This window comes from Euleptes europaea, chromosome 11 (assembly GCF_029931775.1).
Source record: "Euleptes europaea isolate rEulEur1 chromosome 11, rEulEur1.hap1, whole genome shotgun sequence".
Lineage (NCBI taxonomy): Eukaryota > Metazoa > Chordata > Lepidosauria > Squamata > Sphaerodactylidae > Euleptes > Euleptes europaea.
The window spans coordinates 60034722-60053170 of NC_079322.1; the positions used below are offsets into that span (position 1 = coordinate 60034722).

The 18449-nt window shown below is 47.2% G+C and overlaps 1 protein-coding gene across 1 annotated transcript; it reads right to left on the minus strand.

The window, feature by feature from the left end:
• Positions 1–2929: 2929 nt before the first annotated feature.
• Positions 2930–17429, minus strand: LOC130484217 (patched domain-containing protein 3-like). Its single transcript, XM_056857118.1, has 4 exons — positions 16407–17429; positions 8958–9079; positions 6299–6444; positions 2930–4458 (listed from the first exon to the last, which is right to left on the minus strand). Exons 1-4 carry the CDS (start codon positions 17427–17429, stop codon positions 2930–2932), a joined length of 2820 nt encoding a protein of 939 aa, XP_056713096.1.
• Between the last annotated feature and the right edge of the window lie 1020 nt (positions 17430–18449).

Sequence of the window (18449 nt, forward strand, 5' to 3'; positions counted from 1 at the left end):
ACAGATATTTCTGATTCAGAGAGCATATTAGCAACAAGGGGATTAGTACTACTCCAATACAATGATCTAAGGTTGACTTCCCATGACAAAATCCAGCTTGTTCATCCCCTAAAATTCATTGACTGACTATCCATAGTTTAAGTTTATTAGCCAAATATCTTGCATACTACTTCCCAGTAATGGATAAAAGACTGATTGGCCTATAATTGCTAAGGAGCTGGCGATCACCTTTTTTAAATATGGGAACCACTATAGCATTTGTCCAGGCTTCAGGTATCATACCCATCCTATTGATAACAGTGAAAAGTGTAGCTAAAAATGGGGCCCACCACTCTGGAAAAGCTTTGATTACTTCAGGAGGGATAGCGTCTGGTCTGGAGGCTTTAGGGGAAATTGATGTAAGATGGTACCTCAGCTTTATGTAACCCGAAATTTAATTCCTAAAATATATAACACTTGTTCAGGCTCCTGTTGGTATTGTAATCAAGAATCCACAGATTTTGTCCACATGTGGTGGCACTGTCCAAGGGTGAGTAGATTTTGGAGGTGCACTGCAGTTTTGATTAGTGTTGGTTTTGAAAGGCTTGTTAAGAATACTCTAGCATGTATGTTATTAAATTATCTTTCTGGAATTCCAAAGAAAGTACAATGAATTGTCTTAAATCTGATCACTATCGCGTGCTTAGTCTTCGCATGGCACTGGAAATCAAAAGTTTCTTGAAATCAATGAGTGGTTAGCCAAAGTAAAAGAAGTTTATTTAATCATAAAGCTTACAGCGCTTCAAAGAAATGAGAACATTGATGAGATCCAGTCAGTGTGGGCTAGTATAATAAATTGTATTCAGTTGAAACTTGTAGAAAGAACATTTTTGTTAATTGTACGCTTTTTTTCCCTTCTTTTTGTGTTATTTGCATGTAAAATTAGATGATATTAACACAATTATTTCTTTATAAAATTGTCTTTTCACAAGAGATTCTAATGGAAAACTGTTTATTTAAATCTGTTGACATCATAACTTTTGATGCTGAAACTGATGTGTGGTAGACTTAGTGTTTGTAATTTTGGTTGTTTATGGAAAGCATTTTCAGTGTTGCAAAAATGCTTTTTATTATAATGGAAGCATTTTAGATAAAACATTTTTACAATATCTTATGTAATAATGAAACTTCAGTCAACACCTACAGGGCTCAGTTCAGATACTAGTATGCATTACTCCTGTTACAGCATACCTAAAACACCATATTCCTTTGTCTAGAGAATTAGCTTGTAACTTCAGATTCCAAGGAGATGTTTATACAGGGTCTATGCTTACCACACAAGAACTGGGTCTTCTGATCAACTGGAAGAAACTGAAATTAAATCTATAGGAGCAGTGTTGGATTCCATCAATCTATGTTTCACATAAACATATTGAAATTAAAAATTGTGCACTACACATTTATTTCCTTTATCAATGTATTACACAGGAATATACTGCAGGTAGTTATGGGCAGTGCTACCACCCTGTATTATCTCAGCCAGTGTGTGTAGGGGAACTATATCTCTTCAGCTATGGAAAGTTGCAATGGGACTGCTTTATTCAGAGGAGTATAACAATTGAAGCCATTGATGTTGTAGGGGGAAAGGATGTTATTAGCCAACCTCTGAGCAGAATACCTGTAGGGTACTTTCTCAACATTATCTCATTCCAGTTTACAAACGAGGCTATACATCTGTACATCTATGTGCTGTGGAACTCAATTAAAACATGTTTTGTTCTGAGGGGGGTGGAGGAAAGGCTTCGTAACCCCAAATTATAAGCAGATGTTATCCAGTTCAGTTGTTCAAGGGAATTGTGTAATTGGTACTGGGAGAAATGCATAATATGCATATCCTGACCATGATAGTAAGGGATAAATCATGATGTATCTCTATATGCCCTTATTGGGGCAGACAACCCTTGTTCCCCCCCCTTTTTTTTTAATCAGAAGCCCTGCTGGGGAAAAGTGGCACTTGGCCCTTCCCACTTTCTATAAGTGGACATCAAGAAAGATGCTGGTGGGTACCATGGCATCCCCAGGCACCATGTTGGGGACCCCTGGATTATAAGATCTCCAGTCAGGTTATAATACTAAATGTAACACACACTGGAGACAGGGGGAAAACACACACAGGTTTATTTAACTGCTATGAGTGACTGGTTCTTTAAAATTCAATATCTTTGATAGTTCAGACTTGTAAACACCAAATAAATAGGCTACTGACTTTTAACTGTTTTTGAGAACAGCACCCAAACTCTAAAACTTAAAGTCTCTACTGGACTCCTTACCTAACCAGGATACCTCCTAATTTCTCTCCTTCTCTTTCCCCCCAGCTAGTCAGCCCTTCAATGATTCTTTTTCTCCTAACATTCCAATATTCCTCCCCCCCTTTTAAAGATGATTGGCTGTAGCCAGGGAAGGTGCACTCCCCTTGACCATCATCACCTCTGGGGTGGAGGGTTCAGGGTCCAATCAGAAGGCAGGGCTATATCTCAGGGTGAACAGGCTGACTCAGAGTCTTGGGGCTTCTCCCGTGTGTGAAAGAAGGGTCTTGGAGTTATCTTAACTGTCTCCTTCTGCGCAGAGTTATGTGCTTTGAGAGATTTGGGCCACACTGGGCTACCACATGGAAGGGCGGCCATACAACTGTGTCTTGGCATGGCCAAGCAGGATACTGAAACAGAGAAGAGAGGGGAGTGTTAAGAACTCAGTTTTGATTAGTTGATAATCACTCCCTCCAAATGCAAAAACCTCAGCTTTCTAATATATCTTGCTATGTAATGCAGAAAAATGCCTGCTAAACCTATCTCGATCTTCTTTAAACAGAGTCGTGTATAGTAGGCAATTTCATATCTCCCGCAATACCAGCAGAATTTTTATAGTGCCGCCCATTGATTTCCTGCTATCTTTAAAGTCTTCCACAAAAGCCAAAGAAGGTTAGAAACACAGGAATAAAAATGAGACCATGAGCAGCTCCAAACAAAATAACCAAGAACATTATCTTAAAAAATGTTCTGAAAATGTAAGTGGGTGCCATGGAGAGCACCACTACTCCCACAATGGTGGAAACAGCTCCCTGGACAACAGGGTACCCAAGGTGGTACAGAGCATCCACTGCCTTGTCATTCACATTGGGTTTCTCACTAGAAACAAATGCATAAGAAATATGAGCAGAGAAGTCCACCGAAAACCCTATGCAAATAACGAGGTTGATCATGGATATGGAGTCAAGATGGACATTCCAAAAGGCCATGAAGCCAGTCACACCGACAATAACAGAGGCAATGGCAAAAGTTACCCACAATGAGCACAAAGGATTGGGAATGAGCAGCAAGGAAATTATTAACATGGCTCCAGCAGCAATCAGAACGTTTTGAATGGTATTCCGAGCTATCACAAGGTACTGATCAAAGTATATAAAAGCAGGATGGTAAAATATTATTGGTATGTGACATTCTGTTGTAAGGCTTCTCAGTTCGTCTAAAAGATTTTGCTCATCAATTGCAGTAATGACGTTGACTGTCTGTATGAAAAAACGGGAAGCTGATATTTCCTGGTTAGTAAAATTAACATCCCACCGAGCCTCTGGATTAATTTGGAACAGGGTAGGCAAATTAGCAATGAAAGAACTGCTATCACCTATATCTAGAGACATTCTTTCAGCAATCATTATATACAGTTTCAACCATGACTCTGTTAAATACTTATCAACATAAGCCAAGCTTTCTATCCACTCCATGCAGTTCTCAATATCTGCACGAACACCTGGATTCCAATATGCTATGCTTTCAGTAACAACGACCATCACCCTTGGACCATACTCTTTAAAATACCCCTCGTACCAGTTATAGTACTGAACAATGTAAGAATTATCATTCGCTAGATTCCGAAGATCTATACCTTCCTCAACCTGAGTACACCCATAAATACTACTACCTAAGTACCCAATATACAGGACTACCACAAAGAGCTTAGTCCAGCGATACATTAGAAAAGGACCAAAATACGTTCTAAAGAATTCATTCATAGGATGCTCAAACTCTGCCCCGGTGGACTCATCATAAGATCCTCCCACACAGCACATGTTGTAAGCAGAACCACGAGACTCGTCAGTTTCATTTGGCACTTTCATGAATGTGAGCCAATGTCTATTGCTTTCTTCTCTTCTACCGTTTAGAGCAAGGATTGCCCCAAAGAAGGTCAAGTTGTATATGTAGCAGAAGATGAAGGCCGTTCCTGTGTAGATGCAAAACGACTGAATCGATGGGAAGGCCGTCGCAATGCCAATGTAGAAGGCTAAAACGTCAGTAAGAGTTGTGATGGTAACAGACACCGCCGCCTCTGCATAGGTGTCAGCCATCCGATCCTGGACTGTGTCCTTGACCTTAGTCTTTTGCCAGCAGGACACCATGATGAACATGTCATCAACACCAACCCCTGAAGAAAGAAAAAGGATCTTATCAGTTTCCACATACTGTATGAGAAGAGAAATTTATGTGAGAAGAACGTGCCCTGTAATCTTATATTGCCGACCTACTGCCAATTTTGGTGAGTGCCGAGAGTCGGCTACCTAACTAACTGAACCCCCCTTTGCTATGCATGACGAACCCTACTCCCTCCCATTAGGAAAGCATGAGCATGCAACAGAAGATGCAGAAGGCAGTAGCTGGATGGAAACAGCCACAACTTTATTGGTTACAGCAACAAGGCATTTGCCTGGCTTAGGGGCCTGATCCTTGGACATTGGCCAGCCCGCTATTGCCAATTCCCAGCCCACCTTCTGGGACCGAATTGAGGTGGCAGTATCCGAGCTGGGCATGACCCAAACAGTCCTCCCTCCCCCCAAATCCCTTATTGGGATCCTCAATGTGGGAAAAAGGAGGCACCCAGGCTGGTTTCCCCCCCCAAACAGGATCTAGCCCCATGCCATACCGCCAAAGTTGTGACAAATAAAACTTCCAACAAAACCATACAAAGAGGGAGGCTGGGTGGGACAACTCAAAGCCTACTGAAGAACGGAGCCAGGTATGGCAAGGGGTGTGTGTGTGTGTGTGGAACTCTCTCATATCACCCATTTCACTCTACCTCAGATAATTGAGACACCAGAGGCTTTACTCAGTTCAACAAAAAAAACAAAATTTTATTATATTTCATAGGGAAAGGTATGGGAGGGAAAAGTAGTATTAAGGAAAGGTAAAAAGTTTCTTAGCCCTGACCTGGATGGCCCAGGCTAGCCTGATCTCATCAGATCTCAGAAGCTAAGCAGGGTCAGCCCTGGTTAGTATTTGGATGGGAGACCACCAAGGAAGTCCAGAATTGCTGCGCAGAGGAAGGCACCGGCAAACCACCTCTGTTAGTCTCTTGCCATGAAAACCCCAAAAACAGGGTCGCCATAAGTCGGCTGCGACTTTACACACACACACAAAGTTTCTATACATATAATGGGTTGCTCAACACATACAGATAAGATGATATTTTATTTTATTTAGGTTTCCAACACTTTAAGGTAGCTTAGTCCCAAAACCTGCGCATAGAGGTTCGTGTGTATATTCTGTTGCCTAAAACTAGGAAATGTGGAGATTCTCCCTTCTCCTTTCCTTTATCTCTCTATGGAATTACTTCACAGCACTTAAAGTAATTTTCACTTGGGCCAGGAATACCTACAACACTTGGGGCAGGAATACCTCCTTCCCTCAGTGACTAGAATAGGGAACTTTCCCCCCAAACTCTCTCTTTCAACACCCTTCAGGTTTTTTCCCCAGTCACACTAGGCACAACCTATCACTCAAGAACCCAGAGTAAAAGACATCTTCTCTTCCAGCAGCTCAGAGTCTCTTCCCTTAACCTCCGCCCACTTAGTCACTGACAGAAATTAACCCTTAGTCCGACACACCAGGTGAGCCCTTTTTTATGCTGGGGAGCCAGACCTTAGTGGAAACACCCAGGTCCGACTTCCCAGCAAGGCCCGCCCCTTGCAACCCCAGGCCCTGATTGGCCTGTTTGAATTAGCAGCCGGACAGGAAAACATAGAAAAAGTAAGCTCATCATCACATTTCTGAAAAACAGAACGAGATGAAGAAGTCGAAGTCTGATTTATGATTCATATGATCCATATTCAGGTTTGGAGGAGAAGAAACATTAAGAAGCTATGTAGCAAGGCAAAATTCAAATATGCTTATCAGGGTTAAGGAGGTAGATGTTCTCTAATGCCTGATCAGACATAACCATCCAAAGCCATAGTGATACGTACAGTACTGGATACAGGGTTTTTACTTACCAAGTATAAGAAACGGTGCATTTGCGACTGTAATGACAAACGGGACCCCACAGAAGAGCAACAGTCCAAAGCTGCTGAGAACAGCCAAGCCTGACGACAACACGCCAAACGCTGCAGCCCACACTTTTGTTCGTACACAGTCTAGTCTGTATTAGAAGATTAGAAAAGTCTTTTTGAACAAAGCTAGAGTAAGGCTGTTGACGTTCAAAGGCACTCTCCACCACCACAAGACATGGAAGTTTCATTAATCTTACTGATGGAGCCTCACATTTGAGTAAAGTAAGGCCATTGGAAGCTCCGCTGGCTGCTTGTGTCTCGCTGCCTGGCTGCAGTGTTGGCCAGTCCAGGGAGTGCCGTCCCCACCAGGCCAGCACCAAACCAGCCACTTTAGTTAGGACTTTACCATAGGGCTGTCAAAAAAAAAAAATTCGGTACAGTTCGGATTCGGCCGAATTTGACCCTTGTGGGTTCGGTACGTGCTGAAGTCCGAACTCCCCCGCTTCGGATCCCCGGTAATTCAAGGGGATCCGGAGTTCGGGGGAAAATTCGGCCGAAGCGCGCCTTCAGGGATTCCCTGAAGGTGCGCGGGGGCCCTTTAAACTGATCTGAGCCTCCCAGCTGGGAGGCGCAGATCAGTTTAAAGGGCAGCCCGCCCCCCTTCAGCGGGCTCTGCTGGAGAGGCGCGGGCTGTCATTTAAACTCATCTGCGCCTCCCAGCTGGGAGGCTCAGATGAGTTTAAAGGGCAGCCCGCCCCCCTTCAGCGGGCTCCGCTGAAGGGGGGCGGGCTGCCCTTTAAACTCATCTGTGCCTCCCGGCCGGGAGGCACAGATGAGTTTAAATGACAGCTGCGCCTCTCCAGAGGGCTCCGCTGGAGAGGCGCGGCTGTCATTTAAACTCATCTGCGCCTCCCAGCTGGGAGGCGCAGATGAGTTTAAAGGGCAGCCTGCCCCCCTTCAGCGCAGCCCGCTGAAGGGGGGCGGGCTGCCCTTTAAACTCATCTGTGCCTCCCGGCCGGGAGGCGCAGATGAGTTTAAATGACAGCCGCCCCCTTTCAGAGGAGCCCGCTGAAGGGGGGCGGGCTGCCCTTTAAACTCATCTGTGCCTCCCGGCCGGGAGACGCAGATGAGTTTAAACGACAGCCGCACCTCTCCAGCGGGCTCCGCTGGGAGGCTCAGATGAGTTTAAAGGGAAGCCCGCCCCCCTTCAGCGAAGCCCGCTGAAGGGGGGCGGGCTGCCCTTTAAACTCATCTGTGCCTCCCGGCCGGGAGGCGCAAATGAGTTTAAATGACAGCCGCGCCTCTCCAGCGGGCTCCGCTGGAGAGGCGCGGCTGTCATTTAAACTCATCTGCGCCTGGCGCAGATGAGTTTAAATGACAGCCCGCCCCCCTTCAGCTGAAGGGGGGCGGGCTGCCCTTTAAACTGACCTGCGCCTCCCAGCTGGGAGGCTCAGATCAGTTTAAAGGGCAGCCCGCGCCTTTCAGCGGGCTCCCCTGAAGGGGGGCCAAATTGGCCGAATTTATTCGCGAACTCCCGAACTCGCTGAATTCGGCCCCCCCGGTTGCCCGCCAGTTTTGTGTTCGGATCCGTCCGAACAGAAAATCACCGAATCAGGGGAAATTCGGTTGATTTTCAGTTAGGACCGAACCGAATTGACAGCCCTACTTTACCAGACTGTTAAGACCAGGTCTATTTAAATAAGCCCCCACTCCCTGATACAGTAGGAAGCAGACAGAAACAGGACTCTCTCAGGCCATAGTTGGGATAGTCCCCAAAACATTTTTGCTCGGCCCTGAAGCAACCAGCTAATCCCAAACTACAACCTACACATTAAATATCCAAATAAATCCATACATTCAGGCCAAATGTCGTGACATTTCACATTTGTTTCTTCTCCATTAAAGGCAACTCTTTCTTGGACTGGATTACTCATTTAGCTACCACCAAGGCTTGTAAAGATACAGAGAGAAGGAATGTACCCCAATATTGCAGTACGTGGATGAAGATCCAGTGAATATTCTACTGTAATATTAATATATCTATTAACTTCCAACCAAAGTGTCCTGATAATCAGGCACATCCATAATAAGTATGTCAGATTTACTCCTGGCTGCTTATACCGCCAACTTGTATCCAACTCGAACAGCCCCAATTTGAGGAACCTATTAGGGATCCAAAAATTGTGAGGAATAATCTTATTCCTATCAAATGTAACCTAACATCTAAAGAAATTTAACATTATACAGTACTTCTTGCCATATTGTTTTTTGAATATGCTTACTGAGTTGTATATTGAAATTCTGGCTTGAAAGGGAAAGATCATATTCTAAGTGTAAATCTCTAAAAAGTTTAGTAATATCAAAGTTTAACAGCTGTGTTAATGAAATGATATCAGATTTGGCCCATGTGAGCCACATGAAAGATCTGCCTTTGATTTTGATATTATGGTTGTTCCACAGTGTCAATTGCATGTGCATACAATTAAGTTCATTCTTTGCTCTTCAACAAGTATTTAAACCAATTTCTATTGCATGTTTCATTGATTTTAAGAGAGATAAAGTTGTGAGATTTTTTACAATTTTAGTTTACTAATGAAATAACACAAAATCATACGATTACTCAAAAATTTAACCTCCCCAGCCCCAGGAAATAAAAAGTTACCTTGCGCATGAATTAATTGCAAAGAATATTATTAAAAAATATGTGATGGAAAACAGAGGGACCACTTCCTTGCTACTTTTTTCAAACTCTTCCTGTCTGGATATGGAGGTATAATAGGCCACCTGCCATGAGGGACATAAGGAGAAGCACTTGTTAAATATTTTTTTCTCTTAACAAAAGTTCTCAAAGAGAGAGTAACAGTAATTATAAAGTTCACAAGTATCAGTTCTTTCATACTTTTTTTCCAAATCAAGTTAAGAAGTAACTGTTAATAATCTTCAAGTTTCTGACTAATCTGACCCCGATCCCTTAACCATCAAGCTACGAAAGCACTCAGTCCTTGGGACAAAAACTATATTATATGTGAGGGTTCCATTTACAATGCGAGTTCCATTTCTGTCAAGACAGTTAAAGAGTTAATTTGTTTGGGTCAACAGTTTAGTTTAGTTAGTCTCAAGATGATGATGTAATGACAAGATGTAGTCTCAAGATGATGATGTAATGACATGTGTTTTTATTCTATTGGTTGGCAAATCGCCATTGTAAACGAGCCTTAAGTCATGTAGCAACAATTGTGTTTTATTGCCCTGTTCCTTTGTTAAGACAGGAAAGGTTTGGAGCACACTCACATTTTGAATCTCAAACCAGGAAGATGCTTGTTTCAGCTCTCCTGAGCTGGGACACAGATAATGGGATTTAAACCATAGTTACCTGCTAGAATCTCTAGCAAGTTTTATAGGGAACGAGATAGTAAGAACTGTTATTTGTTTTCTCTCCATGTACCCCACCCTGTTTAGATAAGTAAAGGAATCTTCTTTGATTAAGAGAAAGTCTTTGTCTCTGTTTTTATTGTGCTCTGACCTGATTCATTTTTAACCACATTCATCGACTCTGATTTATAACAGAGAGGCAAATGACTGGAACTCCAGAAACATTATTTGGCAGCTGTATTTGAGGACCAGACAAAATGTCCCTGCATCATATAGTTTAGCTCTCAGAACCAGGCTGAAATGGATCCAGAAAAAGAAGTCTACCGGTATTCTAGAAGAAAAGTTGGTTTTTATATGTTGACTTTTTCTACCACTTAAGGAAGAATCAAACTGGCTAACAATCACCTTCACTTCCCCTCCCCACCCTGTGAGGGAGGTGGGGCTGAGAGAGCTCTAAGAGAGCTGTGACTAGCCCAAGGTCACCCAGCTGGCTTCATGTGTAGGAGTGGGGAAACAAATCCAGTTCACCAGATTAGCCTCCGCCGCTCATGTGGAGGAGTGGGGAATCAAACTCAGCTCTCCAGATCAGACTTCTACTGCTCATTCCTGACCTTTCAAATGTGCACAGACACCCAACACAAATTAGATAGATGCACAAAATTATATTCTCTACCAGCACTATAAACAATGTTACAAAATCCTTACTCCAAAGTAATACAGTATTACTGCATGCAGTAATAAATGACCTGTTTATTCAGGTCAGGTTTCTTTTGCTCCATTGAGAACAGGCTGAGCCTGCAAAAAAACAGGTGCAGCAATGCCATTCTCCCTGCTGGCGTGCTGGGATGAAAGGGGACAGGAAGCTGCCTACTGGCAGCTCCGTCCCCCCTCCCCCCCCGGCACGCACCCGGCACACACCCTGGCACACCAGTGTGGGGCTTTGCGCTAGTGGGACACCAGTGGAAGGCCTAGCCCAGGGGTAGACAAACGGCATGCAGCTCTTTGGCCCCTTGAGTGCGGCTCTGAGCTGCAGGATCGAGGCCACCCACCCGAGAGAAGCCACCTTCCCCTGGCGCAGAGGGCGCGGGGGTGGGTGGGGGCGGGCTTCCTTCTGCGGAGGATCGGGGCGGTCGGGATGCGCCAGGGCGGCCCCCGAGATGTCAGTGGGGGTTGGGGAGGTGCAAGGCCATTGTTCACATTAAGTGTTTGTCAGTCATTGTCATGATTTAATTTTATGGATACCTTACTTAAAATTTATTTTTTATCAATAAATAAGATCATTATTAAGTATGATATCAAGTTTTATTCAGTGTACCTATAGTTTAATTAAGACTTAAAATTTTAATTAAAGTTTATTAAGTTAATAAACAGTGTACCTACCTATATAGTTTAAGTTTAAGAAATTTGGCTCTCAGAAGAAATCTCAATCGTTGTACTGTTGATATTTGGCTCTGTTGACTAATGAGTTTGCCGACCACTGGCCTAGCCGGTGTCCTTGGATGGCACTCGCTAGGAGACCAGCGTCCGGGCCTTCCTGTGGGTGTTGGGGCAACTCTCCATGGCATAAGTAGCCCGGGCACAGGGGGTCCCAATGCTGGCACAGCCCCCTTTTTGTTCTCCTAAGGACTTTTGTCCTTGGAGAAGAGGAATGGGTTGTTAGAGATCTAAGTTTTCCATAAATTTAGAAATCATGGCAAAACAGCCCCCCCCCCCCCCGGTCAGAAAAAAAGACATTTTGGAAGAAATTTATAAAATACATCATTTTTTCTAAAGCCTAAACTTATTTAACAACATAAAATGCATCACTTGTAACTTAGAGCCCAATCCTGAAATGGTGGGGGGGTAGATCCATAGCAGCTGGGAGGGGCAGAACCATGCCGCCTCCTCAAAGGCTTCTTGGCCATCACAGAGCCTAAAAAAGCATTACAAAAAAAAAAAAATGGGAAAAATATCCCATTGAAACCAACAAAGCTGCACCACAAAAAAGGTGGCGCAGCCCCGCCACCACTCAAGGGGGAATTCCCGGGGCCAAAGAGCCACCCTCAGGAACGCCTCCCCCCGCCCCCCACATACCAGTTCAGGCTTTCCCTTCTGGGAAAGAAGTGGGGGCCAGTGGTGCCCAGATGCCAGCATGTTTGCGCCCGTGCCAGCATAGGTGCCACCTTATTCCATGATAAGGTGGGACCTATGCTAGTGCTGGGTCACACCAGCTCCAAAGGAACTTCACCCCCCCTTCAGGAATGCACTATTAGAAGGAAAATGTGCGCAATTTGGCATATTTATGAAATATAAAAGTATAAATGCCACAGCTTTTTACAAGCAAAATTTTGAGTATACCTGATACTAAAGAGAGAGACAGCACTACAAGTCTTCAGAGCTATTACGCACAAAATGAAGGAAGAGTTATCACAGGGTTCGGGGTGACCCAATTAAAAAATCATGAGGATCCATCTCTGGAACTACATTTTGGCGCCATCATGGTGTCATGAAGGGATGAATGCATGATTTTTGTGGTGCTGTCATAGGCAAAGAAATGATCTACAATATGATGGTGTTTTTAATTTCTTTCAATGTAAAAATCATATGTGAATCTGTTTAAATAATCTCGATCCAACTTTTACCCAGTTCCTCAAGCAGCAAACAACTGGACAAGTCAGTTAATTACCAGGGTCACCTCAAGAATATCCTTGTAAGACTGCAGAATCTGCCCAAGCAAGTTCCTACGTATTCAGTGCAATTCAAACAAGCAAACAGAACAGTGTTATCTCAGATTTCATAAGCATGGGTGCTCACTCCCATCTCAACAGTTCCCATCTGTTTCACAGACATCACATGGTGATTCTTGAATATAACTGTGTACACTCAATACAAAAAAGAGCAAAAAAAGCCAATGGTGCAGTGGGAAAGTACATAAGAACATAAGAAAGGCCATGTTGGATTAGACCAATGTCCAGCAGTCAGTTCACATAGTGGCCAACCAGGTGCCTCTAGGAAGCCCACAAACGTGACAACTGCAGCAGCATTATCCTGCCTACGTTCCAAAGCACCTGATATAATAGGCATGCTCCTCTGATCTTGGAGAGAATAGGTATGCATCATGACTAGTGTCAATTTTTGCTAGTAGCCATAAATACCCCTCTCCTCCATGAACCTGTCCACTCCCCTCTTAAAGCCTTCCAAGTTGGCAGCCATCACCACATCCTGGGGCAGGGAGTTCCACAATTTAACTATGTGTGGTGTGAAGAAATGCTTCCTTTTATCTGTTTTGAATTGCCCTCCAGCTTCAGCAGATGACCCTGCATTCTAGTATTATGAAAGTGGCAGAAAAACTTATCCCTGTCCACTCTCTCCATGCCATGCATAATTTTATAGACCTCTATCGTGTCTCCCCTTAACCACCTTTTTTCCAGACTAAACACCCCTAAGCATTTTCACCGCTCCTCATAGGGTCATTGCTTTAGTCCCCTGATCATTCTGGTTGCTCTTTTCTGCACTTTTTCAAGCTCTGCAATATCCTTTTTTTGGGTGTGGTGACCAGATCTGGACACAGTATTCCAAGTGTGGTCTCACACCAGATTTGTACTAGGGCAAGTAATGAACTTGTACAAGTAAGTAATGTACGAGTAAGTAATGAAATAATAATACAGAAACCTGTATGCATTTCACAAGTTGCTTCGTCAGAGTCTCTGAAAGCATACTGATCTCCAAAGCTTTCCCCATTTGAAATGTGTAGAGGACTTTACATTATTATTAATAAATTACGTTCTCACTGCACCATCAAAGATAAGGATGTCTCACAAACAGCATTTAACTCCACAGTCATGTATTGATGAATGGCAAAATGCTACAGCAGCATTTGTAAGTATATAAAATCAAAGATTAATCTTCAAGTCAATTTTTTTCCCATCCAGTTGCAGCTGATTTATGACAACCCCATAAGATTGTTCAAGGCAAGGGAGGTTCAGAGGTGGTGGTTTGCTTCCGGGTCATGACATTGGTATTTCTTGGTGGTTTCCTATCCAAATACTGACCAAGCCTGACCCTTCTTAGGTTCCAAGGTCTAAAGAGATAGGTGCTATCCAGGTCAGGGAACAAGTCAAACTAGTGACTAATCACCCTTTGCTGGATCACAGGCAGGCACCATGGGGATCCAGTACAAAATCCGGATGCGGGGGTGGGGGATAGGTTATAGGCAACTGATAGTACACCAAGCACATCTTATGGGTGTGTGTGTAAAGTGCCGTCAAGTTGCATCCGACTTATGGTGACCCCTTTTGGGGGTTTTCATGGCAAGAGACTACCAGAGGTGGTTTACCAGTGCCTTCCTCTGCACAGCAACCCTGGTATTCCTTGGAGGTCTCCCATCCAAATACTAACCAGGGCTGACCCTGCTTAGCTTCTGAGATCTGACGAGATCAGGCTAGCCTGGGCCATCCAGGTCAGGGCCATCTTATGGGAGCGATCCTAAATTGGTCTACTCACAAGCAAGTCCCATGTTACTCACTGTGGTTTACTCCCCCCAAAGTGTCATAGAATCATAGACCACATGAAGGGGATGTACTAAATCGAATGACAAGTCAGCCCATTGGAAGCAATGGGAGAGGCTGCCCAGCCCATCAAAGATAATGGGAGCAGGGAATGTAAGTTGACTTGCATTGACTCCATTGAAATACATTACAGCACAAAAAGAGTTGCAAAGAAAATGTGGAATGGATTTCCCAGTAAGGTTTCTAAACCATTCTAAGGTGGGGATGACAGCCCCCCAAGGGGATTGAAAGCCCCTGGGACAGCCCCTGGGATGCCCAGAAGTGTTCTGAGGTGGGGATGACAGCCCCCCATGGGGACTGAAAGCCCCTGGGACTTACAGAAATGTTCTGGGACTGGAATGAGAGTGGACCATCCTCATCTGTGGATGCTTAGGAGAGACCACAGGGATGGGCAGCTCACAGGGGAGATAGGCCAATAGAGTTGGCCAGGATTGACCTGGCTGAGGTAGAGGTGGGGTGGCCAGCCCCAGGGCCTCCCTGTGGACCCCCACAACCTCTGTGTCATCTGGTCTTGCAGGAGCGGGGACTGGTCCCGGGGGAGAGAGCCCTGGCCCTTCCTGGATGGCAGGTAAGGGCGCATGTGGCCCATCTTGGCCATTGGCAGGGTGGCCAGCTGTTCAACAGCCTGAGGTACGCCTGGGGGCCGATAAGTTTGGTGCTGTGGCTCTCCTCCCCTCCCCCTAAAGGCACATTTGCTGGCGCCTCCACCAATCTTGCATTGATGGCCAGTGACCGGGAGCCCTCCCTCCCACACCCCACCACTGGATCGCCAAGCGACCCGCTGCGAGGGTGGCGGCCAATGCAGTCCTCACCCGCTGAGGACTGATTGCAGCTCCTTGGCCGGCTGGCCATTGGCGGCGGAGAGGCTGGGATGGAGGGGCTGTGCCTATCTTGGCAGCCACCCTGGCTGGCACCGTGGCTGGTTGGGCATGGTCTGGCAGGTCCCTTCCTCCCGATCCCCTTCCTCTGCTTTCTCCTCTTCCCCATCCCTGCTGCCTGCCAATAAAGGTTGTGTTGCAGCCCACAGTGCCTCCAGACTCCTCACTTGTTGATAGGGGAGCAGGGGGAGGGTGGTAGGGCACTGCGGCATGCATAGCACCCCGGACCTAGGGGAGGTTGGCGAGCACACATGGGAGGGGGGGTTCTGCCACCTTATCAACGGCGGCCAGCGCTTAGTGGCTGGAGCCTTGGGAGGCTGAGGATCAGCAGCTGGCCAGCTCCCATGGTGGCTCCAGTGCAAGATGGGAGGTCAAAAGGGAGTGCTTCGGTCGTTGCAGAGCTGGCAGGTTTCTGCCAGCATTGCGGAAATCTGCATGCAGGTGGAGCAGTCCTTTTTTGGTCCCTTCCCGACATCCCCACTTCAGAACACTTCTGGGCGTCCCAGGGGCTTTCAATCCCCTTGGGGTGCTGTCATCCCCACTTCAAAACACTTCTGGGTGTTCCAGGGGCTTTCAATCCCCTTGGGGGGCTGTCATCCCCACTTCAAAACACTTCTGGGGGTCCCAGGGGCTGCCATCCCCACCCCAGAAAACTTCTGAGGGTCCCAGGGGCTTTCAATCCTTTTGGGGGGCTGTCATCCCCCCTTCAGAACACTTCTTGGAGTCCCAGGGGCTTTCAATCTCCTTGGTGGGCTGTCATCCCCACCCCAGAACACTTTTGGGGTCCCAGGGGCTGTCATCCCCCTTGGGGGGCTGTCATCCCTCCTTCAGAACACTTCTGAGGGTCCCAGGGGCTTTCAAACCTTTTGGGGGGCTGTCATCCCCACCTCAGAACGGTTTACTGGGAACTCCATTCCACATTTTCTTTGCAACTCTTTTTGTGCTGTAATGTATTTCAGTGGAGTCAATGAAAGTCAACCGAGGACATTCCCTGCTCCCATTATCTTCAAAGGGCTGGGCAGCCTCTCCCATTGCTTCCAATGGGCTAACTTGTCATTCGTTTTAGTACATCCCCACATGAAGCTTCCTTATACTGAATCAGACCCTCGGCTCATCAAAGTCAGTATTGTCTACTCAGACCGGCAGCAGCTCTCCCGGGTCTCAGGCTGAGGTCTTTCACAACACCACTTGCCTAGTCCCTTTAAGTGGAGATGCGGGGGATTGAACCTGGGCCCTTCTGCATGCCGAGCAGATGCTCTGCCACTGAGTCAGGGTCCTTCCTCAGCCTCCAGCCTGTGCGTTGGTCGCCCTTACCCGCACCGAGGTGAGGTTCGAGGAGGCCAGCTCGTCGGGGATGCGCTGCAGGAAGGCCCCCAGCCACTTCAAGCTGGCTTCGCGCCGCGCGGGATCGTCCTCCTGCAGGTAATAGAAGAGGCTCAGAGCTTTGGCCCCCCGGAGGGGGCGGCTCCGGTCTTCCGCCGGCCCAGGGTCCACCGTGACGCCCCCCAGGAAGGTTCCCAGGAAGTCACGCATTTGCCAGACCGGGAAGGTGAGGTTGGGCAGCAGCGCCTCGATCCGCGCCGAGTCGTTGCCGACGGCGCTCAGCAGCGGGTTGGGGCTGCTGCAGGTGCCGTCGATGCGGGCGCACACCTGCGCGTAGGCCAGCCCGTCGGCGCGGAAGCCTCGCACGGCGGCGTCCAGCGCCAGCAGCTCGCCGAAGGCGGCCCGGGTGAGGAGCGTGCGGTCCGGCTCGTGGGCGAGGACCACGAAGGCCACGAAGGCCCCCTCGGTGGTCAGCCTGGGCGCGGAGAAGCGCCGCGCGTCGTCCGTCGGGAAGCGCTCCTGCGCCAGGCGCCGCTCCGTCTTGGCCGGCCCCCCGCGGGGCGTGAACTGCCCCTCGATGTCGTTGGACTCCCGGCTGGGCAGTTGGGCGAAGCCGGCGCCCAGCGCGGCCGAGAGGGCCACGGGCAGCAGGAGGAAGGGCCAGGGGTGGGCGCCCACCAAGCCCCCCAGGCGCCGGAGCGCGCGGGAGAGGGGCCGCTCCACGCAGTCCGTCCGGCACCAGTCCCTCCCGGCCTTCGCGCCTTCGTCATCCTCGCTCGTCAGCGGCTCGCCGTCGGGGTTCTCCTCGGGGTCCCCCTCGGGGTTCTCCTCCATCCTTCCGAGCCGGGTTTGGAGGGGCGCGGGCTGTGGGGCGCGCCCCCGAAGACTTGCCCGGCCAGCGTTCTCTGCACGTTGGAAGTCTTCTTTTGAATGGCGCTGCCGTTCGGTCGCCGTCGGAAGGAGTTGCGCGTAAACTTTTATCGGCCAAAAGTGGCCCAGAGATTCTATGGCCATTTATGCGCGGGAGGTTTTGCCTTGGGTTTGCCGCTCTGTGGATGCCCATTTCCCCCATCTCAGAACTCAAAAATAAGCCCCCGTGCAGAGTTTTGAGAAGCTGGATGGGAAAAATGTGCATTTACAGAGCAGCAAATCCAAGGCAAAACCTCCCGTGCATAAATGGCCATAGAATCTCTGGGCCACTTTTGCATGGTAATTAGCAGCGCGTTCCAGGCTTTAATTGCCCCGTATATTTTTTTTGAATTTTGCACTCTGAACCGTCGTTCCGGAAGTGACTTACTAAAGAGCCCATTTAACGCGACCTTGGGTGTTTGCCGCGAAGAACCCCCGTCAAGGAACCATGCAAAACAACAGAGGCGCGTTAGCCATGCATATGCTAATGACTATGCAAAAAGGTACAAAGGAGCAGGCTACTGGGAGGGCCGGAATTTCTCCTTTTGCGTTGGGACCGTGAATAGGCATTTTTAAAGTCGCGTTTTAAAAAAGAACTTTGAGCGAGTATCAAAATTGGCCATGCAAAAATGGCCGTAGGGTTGGAAGGGACCACCAGGATCATCTAGTCCAAGCCCCTGCACAACATCTAGTCCAACCCCCTGCACAATGCAGGAAATTCTGAACTACCTCCCCCCACACACACCCCCAGTGACCCATACTTCATGTCCAGAAGATGGCCAAGGTGCCCTCCCTCTCATGATCTGCCTAAGGTTATAGAATCAGCATTGAACTTTGCATCCCCTTCCCGGCAAGTGAACTGAACATAAGAACATAAGAAAGGCCCTGCTGGATCAGACCAAGGCCCATCAAGTCCAGCAGTCTGTTCACACAGTGGCCAACCAGGTGCCTCTAGGAAGCCACAAACAAGACAACTGCAGCAGCACCATTCCACCGCACTCAAAATAATAGGCATGCTCCTCTGATACTAGAGAGAATAGGTCTGCAGCATGACCAGTATCCATTCTAACTAATTGCCATGAATACCCCTCTCCTCCATGAATATGTCCACCCCCCTCTTAAAGT

Coding starts and splice junctions, on each gene's coding strand:
- LOC130484217 (XM_056857118.1), bottom strand. CDS start 17,429: ATGGCCATAGAATCTCTGGGCCACTTTTGGCCGATAAAAGTTTACGCG. Junction 6,445..8,957: donor GCAATTAATTCATGCGCAAG/GTAACTTTTTAT, acceptor CTTCTAATACAG/ACTAGACTGTGTACGAACAA. Junction 4,459..6,298: donor TGCACCGTTTCTTATACTTG/GTAAGTAAAAAC, acceptor TTCTTTCTTCAG/GGGTTGGTGTTGATGACATG.